Source organism: Dipodomys ordii, unplaced genomic scaffold (assembly GCF_000151885.1).
Source record: "Dipodomys ordii isolate 6190 unplaced genomic scaffold, Dord_2.0 Scaffold195, whole genome shotgun sequence".
Classification (NCBI taxonomy): Eukaryota; Metazoa; Chordata; class Mammalia; order Rodentia; family Heteromyidae; genus Dipodomys; species Dipodomys ordii.
In genome coordinates this window covers 1,719,366-1,730,358 of record NW_012267411.1, presented here as the reverse complement: position 1 = coordinate 1,730,358, position 10,993 = coordinate 1,719,366, and the positions used below count along the sequence as shown (strand labels likewise).

Here is a 10,993-nt window from a genome sequence, read left to right as displayed (position 1 = left end):
CTGTGGAAGTGAAGGAGGGCAGGCTGGGAAGTGCTCTGGTTCAAGTTTCAGTCAGTCCTGGGGTCCTACCGGGATCAACAGACAGAACATTGGTGTGTGGGGGGGAAGAGGGGAGATGGGCAGGATGGGAAGGGGAAACAAAGGAGGAGGCAACAATGCTTGATAAGAAATGTACTCATTAACTTGCCCATGTAATTGTAACCCCTCTGTATAGTATTTTCACAATAAAAAAAAAACAAACAAAAACCAGACAGAACATGCGAGAGGCATGTGGGGGATGAAAGTCCACACATATGGTCTCTGTATGCCACAGGAGTGGCTCTACCTCATTCAGACAGCACCAGTGCAAGGGACAGACTATGAAATGGGCTGTCTATAGCATTCTCGTTTCTTTCTTTTTTCTTTTTTGCTTTGTGTGTGTATCCTGATACTGGGGCTTGAACTCAAGGCCTAGGTGCTATTCCTCAGCTTTTTTTGCACAAGGTTGGTGCTTTCCCACTTACACCACAGCTCTACTTTTGCTTTTTGCTGGTAAGTTGGAAATTAGAATCTCACAGACTTTTCTGTCTGGGCTGGTGGGCTGGTTTTGAACCTCATCCCCCTGAGTAGTGAGGATTCCAGGTGGGCACCACCAGCACGCGGCGCACACCTAGTGAGTTCTACTACAGTGTAAACTGGCACTACTGATTATAGTATGGTCTTGGAAAAAACTTGGGGTTTCTGTTCTCCTCCCTCCCCCACCAGTTATATGGCAGCAAGCTGAAGAGCTGTGAGCACTCCAGGCTCCACTCTGCACAAATGTACAGAGAGACTCGTAAGAAAGCACAACAGCCAGACCTCCCTCACAGCACCAGGGCCAGGCAGGGATACATCACACTACTGGACTTCTTTACTTGCATCTGGTTAGCTGCCTAGGAAATTGCAGTAGCGGGGACACGGTGAGAGGCAGGGGTTAAACACCAGGTTTTAGTTACAGCTCTGTCCCTTGAAAGCTATTTTACCCCATCACAGCCTCAAATCTCTCCTGTACTTCATGGACTCATGGTGAGGTGCAACTAGACACTTCTAGGAGCTCAAAAGTGCCCAAGAGATGATGGGTACAAGAGCAGTTACTTCTTCAGTATGGGGCTTTGATTGATTTTCTAGGAGAGGACAGGAAGGCCCATAGCAGAGGGGATCAAGCCCAGGGTTCGGATGGAAGCTCTTGGGCATGAAGGGGACTGGGAAAGCCATGTCCCCAGGACACCTGTGCTTCATTGCCCACTGTGGGATTCTGCACCAGCTCTTCTGCTTCTGGCTGGTTGCAAGTCTGGTCCCTTGTTTATAGATTCTGTTTTTCCATCAAGTATTTATTGAGTGCCTAATATATGCTAAAGGCCATGTTAGGTTTGAGACTTGAATGATGAGGTCCCTGTCCTCATGGAGTGGCATCTAGCCTGTTTATTCATAAACAGGTTTGGACCCCAGGCTTAGGCCCAGAGACTCAGACAAGCAGTACCATATAGCCCAGGGGCAGGTGTACACATTACATGTTGTGAGATACCAGTTGACAAATATTGACAGACTTCGGACAGGTCTGCTAAGAAAAAAGAAAGAAAAGGTAAAACTCCTAGTGAGCCTCCCTTAGATCTCTTACTCTGTCCCCAACTTAGCTTTCCATGGTCCTATTTGTCCCAGTTTTACTCCTCCCTGAACTCCTTGCCTAGCTTTGCCACACTTGGCATCCAATAGAGACAAAAACTTCAGAGCTGGAGGGCAGCAAGTCAGGAAACTATGTCCCCTGGGATGGCCACTCCTGGAACTCACAGGGACAACAGAGACAAAGGACGTGGGCTCTTGGTCAGGGCGAGTTCCCTGGAGTGGACCGCTGAGCTCTGCATAGATGACCATAGGTAAGGAGGCATGAGGCCAGGGGGCAGGAGAGGCAGGCTCATAGAGGCTCAACAATTAACTACTAAAGACCAGAGACAGGCCTCCCTTTTCTTCCCAGTCCTGACCAACTGGTAGCCAAGACCCACTGATGATTTCCCAGCCTGATTTACAATTTCTGTCTCAGAAAAGTGAGATGTATTCTCCTCTGAGATCTCACTCTGTAAAGTCACATTCCTCTGAACCCTGAAATAAAGCGCAGATACTAAAAAACCACACAAAACCCATGTGCTACACTGGGAATGACTAGCAGTGAAACACCATCCCCCCCACCTCCACCACCATAAAGGAACAGAACTTGGCTAACCTATACCCCTCTGTTAGCCTGGCCACTTGCAGTGTGCTCCTCTCCCACCAAAGCAGCCTGGCTCTGAGTCTCAGTCTCCTTGAAGACACTACCATCCAGACGCACAGCCTTCCACCCTGGTTTGGTTTTCTGTCTTTGTCTATTTGTCCTCTAGCCCCTACCAGTGTGTCTCTTTGCAATCAGTCTGTTGAAGTCCTGGGCAGACTTGCACTATCTTGGTATATGCTGCTATATGTCCATATGTGCTCACTTTTAAAACTGTTTGCTAGCCGTGTATGTAGCAAAGCCAGAAGGAAAGCATGGTTGGGGGATTCTCTGTGGAACTATATATAGTCACAAGTGCACAGGGAATGTTTGTTTTTAATGTCCCACGTTATGGTCTGCTGTGGAATGAGGGCCGGCATCACGGTGTGCTCCAGGGTCCAAGGTGGTATACATTAGGTTTCATCACAGATGATTAATACTAAGGAGGCTGGGCGTAGCAAAAACCTAAGGAATCTAAACCACTACCCAGACTCACCAAATGTCATAAATATAAATTATAGATGAAAGGAAGATTAAATCTGGCCATTTACTTACGGTTTGGAGCAAGAGAAGTAAGCTTTAACACTTTTTTCCCTCTCTCATCTCAGCATAGTAACCATGAACATAATTTATTAGCATTTTCAAAAGGCCTTATCGAATATTGACTTAATAAAGAGCCTATACACTTAATGCTACCTCCAGACAGCCCTGAAATGACATGCTCCCGAGCTGGGGCACCCACACAGTGAACACAAGTGAATAGATACAGCACTAGGGGACTAGAGTTTTTTTTAACATTTAAAATTATATACATGTGGGATTTATTTAGACTTGCAAAAGTGAAAAAAAGCTCCCCAACAGATGAATAGATTTAAGAAGAAAAAAAAAAGACTCAAATGTCAAGGTATTGTCTTCCACTCCAATCCTGAAGTGATCATCATGCTTTATTACAGCATTAGTTATACAGCCACAAGGATGAGCCAAATACCACCAAAGAAAAGACAGTAGGCAGAGGACTCAAATGAGCATACACTAACGTTCCATTCTTATTTTTATTCTCTGTCTCTGTCTCTCTGTCTCTGTTCCTCTCTCTTTCTTGTGGTACTGGGGCTTGAGCTCAGGGCCTGGGTGCTATCTCTTAGCTTTTTTGCTCCAGGCTGGCACTTCCAGCTTTGATGGTTAATTGGAGATAAGAGCCTGCTGGGCTGGCTTGGAGTCATGATCTTCAGATCTCAGCCTCCTGAGTAGCTAGGGTTATAGAAGTGAGCCACGAGGACCCCACCCCCCTCTTTTTTCTTTTCTTACTTCTTACTTCTAGTCTTGATCTCCTGGGGATGTTATTTGTGAAGGAATCCTCTCACACTGGGGAGAAGGTGGGAGCAGGAAAGGTAGGAAGGGGATTTCCCTTCCTCACTGGGGTAAGGACTATGTATCTGACAGGCAGACTCTCCTCCTGGGCTCAGGAGTTTTTACAATCTACTTGCAAGATTGGATTCCTGCTTTTTTAGTATACAAGGTTAAGAGATTCCCAGCCCTGATGTTGACGATGCTCTAGGGTAGATCCAATTATTACAACCTGTGCATTGAAAATTCTCAAAGCAAATTAATTTGAACTCCTTTTCATGGAATAGGAGGATATTATTCAAAACTTTTTTTTTCTTAGCTATCATCCTAAGTCTACACTTTTCTGAAAGATTTGATACCTGCATCTTGAAATTCCTGTACCATTGCATTCCCACATCTGAGGGTTGACTCCCATTGGGTGGCCTTCCTCTTTAGTTCTGGTCCTTCTCCCTTTCCCTCCTCCGCCCCTTTCTGACACTCCCTAAGCCCTGCTCAAGGCTGTGTGGCCTGAAATCCCAGTTGGGCTGAGCAGGTTACCACAGTGAAGTGTGACAGGAAACTAGGATTGGATGGGGATGACCTATTACAATCCCTATGCTCTACCACTTCCTTCGCATGCCAGGCTGGTTGGGGCTGAGCACCATCTTGGACTCTGTGGTGTTTAGACCTCATTCAACCTTTCTGAAAAAACAGAACAAAACAAACAAACAAACAAACAAACAGGCTCATTTTCCATCCATAAGAGAGCACCTCAGCCCGGGCAGGAGCTGGCCACGGTGAGCAGGGCCAGGAACTCCACTCTGACCTTGCTTCTCACCCATCACATGGCTCCACTGGAGTCAGATCTTAGTCCTTCTGTTTCTGGACAGAGGAAGGATCCCAGAGTTTTATGTCTTGCTCCTTTGGTGAGCCAGCCGGAGGACAGATCAGTGATTATGCCCCCAGATCTACTGCCCGCATCCTCCCTCCCCTTCTCCTCCAACCACCCCCCGCCCCTGCTGCCCCAGTCTCCCTGCCTCTACTGACTGCCTGGATATCCCTTAAAGGTCCAGCATGGATGGTGGTGAGACATATGTATAATCTACTTTATTTCTCCCTACCCTTCCCAGCCTAGAGGTACTGGGTCTTCACAGGACTGTGCCATATGTAGACCAGCCAGGGGCTCATGATTCTTTCTGGGCAAACTGCATTTGGTTCTAAGGAAACTGCTCTACTCACAAGATGGAACATTTGAGCCCAGGGCTGCCAAGGAAAGCCCTTGATCTGGGAGATGTGGCAAGAGGAGGGAGACCTATACTCCATCTTTAGATCAGCAACAGGCTTTGGGGCTGTTCTTACTGAAGGGGACTCTAGGGCGATGGTGCTCTAAGCTCTCTTTAACCCACGTGAAAGTCTTCTGGGTCCCTGGCCCATTGCTGTGGTCAGTATAGGAGTTGAATGTGGTCCCCAAAGGTTCAGGTACTAGAAATGTGTGTCCAGTGTGGTGGTGAACTTTTCAGGGTTGGGGCCTAGCGTACTGCCCGGGGGGAAGGATTGATGTCGGTTTCCAGGAGAGAGTTGTGTGTCCCATCTCTATGCTTTTCCTCCACACTGATATACCCAGAGGGCCCAACCTGAGCCTACACAGACAGCATGGGTCTGCTCAATCTTGGACTTTCAAACGCTAAAACTGTGAGCTGAAACCTCTTACCCAGCCTCAGGTATTTTGTTATAGCTCAAAAAAAAGAGAAAGAGCAAGTTACCAATAAACCCGTTCTATACCACCAACTACCATGTGAAAACAAAGTACGTGGTGGCTTTTTTCCACCTAATCTGTCCTTTATGCCTCCCATCCCCCCTGGACACTCCATAAATATCTAACTTTATCAATCATATTTAGAGTACTGGGGTAAAGATGAGTGTTCAAATAGCCAAAAAGTTTTCTTTATTTCTCATATGTTTCTTATTCAAAGACACTCAACCCAGGATATAATGTGGGACTTGTGTCCAGCTACTTACTCTCAAGGTCTATCTCCAAGCAGACTGGCTACATTAGGAGCTGTCAGAGAGGTGAGACTTGAGCCTTCACAGTGCAGAACTGACCACTCAAAACCATCAGCACCACAGAGTGGTGCGTGCATGAGTGTGTATGTGTACAACGGTGTGACAGCGGTGGAGTTCGTCAGAGAGAGAAGGCTCATCAAGATGTGGGACTGTTTTTGGGTGGGTTTCAGACCCCAGGTCTCTGTATGCACACACCCTCTTATTCTGCCTGGAGCACAGGGAGTTAAAGACGAGCCCACCCTTGAAAGGGAACCAATTATCCATGGCAATTTATTCAACAACGAAGGGTCCTAGGCCTTATTAAAATAGCTGTTGCGTGAGTTTTCTTATCCTCAGATGTTCACTTCTTCAGTTGTCAGCACCTGCTGGCAGCAGCTGGAGTAATCTCACCAATCTTGCCGTATGTGCAAATCAATTTGATTTGATTTCTCCCCTCCCCCCAAAGATAAAAATCAGTAAAGTGATTAAGTTGCAATTAAGGCAGGTCACTGAAAGCAGACAACATGAAGGGGCTGGGAAAGGAATGACCATAAGGTCACGAGTGACTTCCGTCCACCAGAATTAATGATTTCCCCTTTCTCTACTGAATTTGACACTGGGTGGAGCAAAACCCACCTCTCCCTGACTGCAAGTCCCTCCTCCTTCTTGCCATCATGCTGTTCCAGGTATTCTGTTCATCTGTCATGTGTCCATGTAACAATCCATCCATCCGTCCATCCATCCATCCATCCGTCTGTCCATCCATCCATCCATCCATCACCCATCCACCACCCACCCATCTACCCATCCATCCACCACCATTCATCCACTATTCATTTATCCATCACCCATGCAAATACATACTTAATGACTCAATGTAGGAGGCACTGGGAAAAATGACAAAGTATATTTATGTTTGATTTTACAGTTTTAAAAATGCCTTTATATACATAATTTCATGAAATTACCACTGTAACCCCATCAGAAGGCTGCTAGTGTCCCCATTTTACAGATAAGAAGACAGTCTCTAAGAGAATTTGTGATTTAAAATAGCACAGCCAGCAAGTGTCAGGGTCTGGACATGAATTCCGGTTTTTATCCCATTAAGAATTCATAATGGTACTCTCCTGGGTCAAGTATCATTTTTTTCTATCAGTCTTGCTGTTCTTAATTAAATGTCATGATATGATCAATACATAGTTATTGAGACTGTGCTAGGCTCAGGGATGCAAAGACTGAGTCCCTGCCTTCACAGAGCTTGTGGCACAGTTAGGGAGACAGATATTAAACATGTGTTCACACCATAAATATTTGTTTTCAATACCTAAGGGAGAACTAATCTGGATATGAAAATTAGGGACGTTTTCCAGGAGGAAGTAATTACGGAGATGCATTCTGAAAGATGAGTCAGAGTTAGCTTTGGGAAGAGAGGATGTAATAAAATCATAAAGAAAGGGAGGCAGGGAAAGCATGTGCAAAGGCCCTGTGGCAGGAAGACACAATGTGCTGAAATTCTGAAGGCCAGCTTGACTGGCATACAGAGTAAAAGGGGAGCTTGGCACAGGCAGTGGTCCAGAACACACACAACTTTGTAGCCATGATAATGATGTTGACTTTCAGCGTAAGAGCAATGAGAGCCACAAGTCAAGAGAATGACATGATTAACTTTGATTTGGATTCTGACTCTGGTGTGCAGGATGGATTGTAGAGGAGCAAGAGTGGAAGCAGGGCAAAGAGCCGAAGGCTTTTGCAGTTGTCCCGGTGAGCAGTGATGGCAGCTTGGACCGGGGTGGTGGTGGTGAAAATGGAGAGGAGAACCCCACAGGTGCCCCGTGCTCTGCTCACGCCCCTGTCCTCACTCGACCCTGTCACCAGAGTGTGCTCACGAATTTGCTGTACGTGCGAGCGTGTCCACACTTCAGGGCTGTGCTGGAGTCTCCTCTTCCAGGAAAGCCTTCTCCAGACCATGCCAGTCCTGCGAGGTCTTCCGGAAGGTGTGCAAATCTTCTGCACTCCCCACGCTCACACCTGACGCTGATCTAGGGCTTGGCTGCTCTCCGCTCCACTCCAGGAGACGCTTGCATTTCTCTTGCTGTCTTGCTTTCTCCCTTTGGAAAGTAAATGCTTTGTTGGCATTTGCTGAATGGTATCAACAGGGCTCCTTTGGAAATTACATTTGTTAGTGATTACCATGCCAATTGCCTTTCCCCCCCTCACATTAAACACGGCTGCTTAAGTCTGTCTTCGTGATCTTGTTCTAGCGAAATGTCTGTCCCAGGGCTTATTTATTTATTTATTTCCTTCCATGATTTCCTCGAAACCCTTTTCCATAGTTCTCCTAGTGGAAAGGAGCGTCAGGGGAAAGGAGTGGGGTGGAGTAGGGGCAGGAGTATAATTAAATGGGGGTTGTCTGACCAGAATGCCTCTACCTTTTAATGGGCTATTTGATGAATCCTTTCCACAGGCGCCATTATTCATGCCTTGATGGAATCTCATTTTATAGCTCTTAATACATGGACCCAATTTATCCACATCACATTGTGTTCTAATACTTGTCATGCACGTTATTAGCTATCTCCTTCAGTGTAAAGCTATCAGCAAGTTTGATTAGCTCCATCCCTGGGGATGATGGGGAGATAAGAGCAGACATAATGGCCACGGGCGGCCCTGCGCTGGCACGCCAGGAGCCAGGGAGGAGCTCTCTGTGGGGCCCAGCAGCTTTTGCCACACAGGCTGAACAGCTGTGCCCAGAAGGACCAAGCCATCTTTCCGAGTGGGGTCCCTGCCATGCTGCTCTCTGACACCCCTCTCTCCCACCGACTTCCCTTTTTAAGAGTACAGCACCAGCTCCTCTCATTCAGGACTTTGTTTCTCCGCCAGTCCCTGTTCTTGATCAGGACCTGGCAGGCAGAACAATCTAGAAGGAAATAAAGTGCTGGTGGTTGCTCTCTCCAATCCAGAGCTGGCGCTAATCAGCCACCCTTTCTCCCTCTCTGCAGCCATCTCTGAGCTATGGGACTCACAGGTGGATTCAGTCCCTTCCAAGAACGTCCCGCGTAAGATCGAAGGCGAGAAGGGGCCGGGTGACCCCAGGATGATGGCCTCGAAGCCCATGACAGTTCCCAGTGCCTCTTTCTATATCTAGCCACCTGTTTCTGGTCCCATGTGACCAAAGTCCCTTGGTCCTCCTTGACACCCAGGGCCTGTCGGCTGTCCTCATGGTTTCCCGAGACTGGCAAGGTGGGAATGCAAGAGGCTCACCGTTTGTGACATTCTTTCTTTTAAGATGTGCGGCCTCATTCCCACTGTGTGTGGGGCAGCATTCGCCTTGTGTGCCCAATGAGCAGAAGAGAGAAGAACGACAGGGCATTGCTTCTGAGGCCAGGCATTAAAGAGCAGAAGACTGCTTCCCTTTCTTTCCTGAGTTGCTGGCTCTGAGGAGATTCACTGTCATGTTAGAAGCAGAGGCCTGAGTCCTGAGAGTGAGGACTGAGCCACAGGGGCGAGCCGCCTTGGAAGTGATTACCTCTACTACCATCCCATATCTGGCTGACAGCGTGATTGCTGCCCAGGAGAGACTCAGAACCACACAGCTAAACAGCTCCCAGGCCTCTGACCCCAAGCCAACTGTGTAAGACAAAACCACATGTTGAGGTTGCTTGTTATGCAGCAACAGGTTACTCATACACACTCCCTAATGCAGGGAAAGATCCTCTTCAATTCCCTTTTTAGACTCCATTTCATCTTTTCTCTCTGTTCAAAGAGCCTGAGTCCCTGTAGTGCCCCCTACTGCCTCATCCAGTCCTCTCTCTCTCCTGTTCACACACCTTCTCAGGTCTCAAGGATTCTCCTGAGCAGAAGGGGTAGAGGGAGGAGCTCCCGAAGGTCTAGGTTTGGAATCCATTCAGAGTGACAACTGGCATCAGGAGGAGTTTTGCAGTACGCAGCCTTCCTCAGGCCATGAAACTCCCATTTATTTCTGAATCCTGGGGCCCAAATAACATCAGCCAGGCCCACCGCTGAATGAAGAGCTTTGCAAACGTGTTCCCTTTGGTATCCTAGGTGCCTTTCCTGAAAAGGTCACATTGACTTTGCAGTTAAATGCACCTGCCGCTAGGTGCGGGATTCTAAACTAGATGGAAATGTCATCAGGCTCAAAGGCTGCAGGTGTGTTCTACCTGCCACCTCTGTAGTAGTGTCCTGCCAAGGTAAGTATCATTGTCATGCAGGTGGCCTCTGACTCATGTTGCTCAGGTTACACAGGGAGCAAAGTGGAGATTTTTGATTTGGAAAAAAAAAATCAAGTTGTTTTGCTATTTGGTTAAATTCCAGTCAAACCAAAATTAAGGCCAGTTCTATGGGCAAGTTCAGACAGTTACAGACATTGGTCTCTTGGGAGACTTGGCAAAGGCAAGAAAACCCTTAACTAACATTGAACTTCAACTTCAAAGCTGTGATTCTCAAAGCACCAAAACCCAGGCCAGCAGCAGCAGGCATGATATTCTTGGATCTTGCAAATCTGCAGAATTAGAAATTGGAGTGGGGGACCCCAGGATCTGTGCTTTCACAAACAAACATTGAGGATTTAGGTGTCAGACTACAGGTGACTATCACTGAGCTCCAAGACCAAATATGTAGATTATTCACTCTCATTCAGAAGACACTGATTGAGTACCTACACTTTGCCAGTCACTCACTATGAGCTGCAGGGCTGGGCAGGGATGACCAGAAGTCCCTTCCTCAAGGGGAAGTAAGTTGTGTGTGTGTGGGGGGGGTATGGGGGAGGGCAGTTCAGCCATTCTTTACAGGTAACTCTCTCCCCTCCCCCATGACCATGCTCAACATAGCAACCTTGAGAAGTTAACAAGTATGTGGGTATACAGGGGGTATAGCCCTAAAAATTGCATTCTCTCTCTCTCTCTTTTGCCAGTCCTGGGGCTTGAACTCAGGGCCTGGGCACTGTGCCTATGAGCTTCTTTGGCTCAAGGCTAGTGCTCTATCAACTGGAGCCACAGTGCCACTTCTGGCCTTTTCTGTGTATGTGGTACTGAGGAATTGAACTCAGGGCTTTATGCATGCTAGGCAAGCACTCTACCCCTGATCCACCTTCCCCAAAATGCATTATCTTTTAAGTAGTTTGGGGATGTAGCCTTTTAAGCTTACAATAATTATGTGATTCCACTAGAAATGAAAGGCAGGATCGAGTTTCACTTGGGCATGTGCTTATCTTTGTGTGTGTGTGTGTGTGTGTGTGTGGGGTCATAGGGCTTGAACTTAGGCTCTAGGCACTGTTCCTGAGCTCTTTTTGCTCAAGGCTAGCACTCTACCACTCTGAGCCACAGCACCACTTCCAGTTTTCTGGTGGTT

The 10,993-nt window shown here is 47.3% G+C and overlaps 1 protein-coding gene across 2 annotated transcripts in view; it reads right to left on the bottom strand.

Moving 5' to 3' along the window:
* Positions 1 to 6,518: 6,518 nt before the first annotated feature.
* LOC105999670 (ataxin-7-like protein 1) overlaps positions 6,519 to 10,993 on the bottom strand; it is a 109,371-nt gene continuing 104,896 nt past the window's right edge. The window contains exon 4 of one of the 2 annotated variants that reach the window (XM_013034744.1): positions 6,519 to 7,734. In XM_013034744.1, coding sequence (XP_012890198.1) covers positions 7,649 to 7,734 — 86 coding nt within the window. In that variant the 3' untranslated portion in view covers positions 6,519 to 7,648. Of the gene's footprint in view, positions 7,788 to 10,993 lie in introns of both variants that reach the window. The other variant, XM_013034743.1, reaches the window with a different exon arrangement.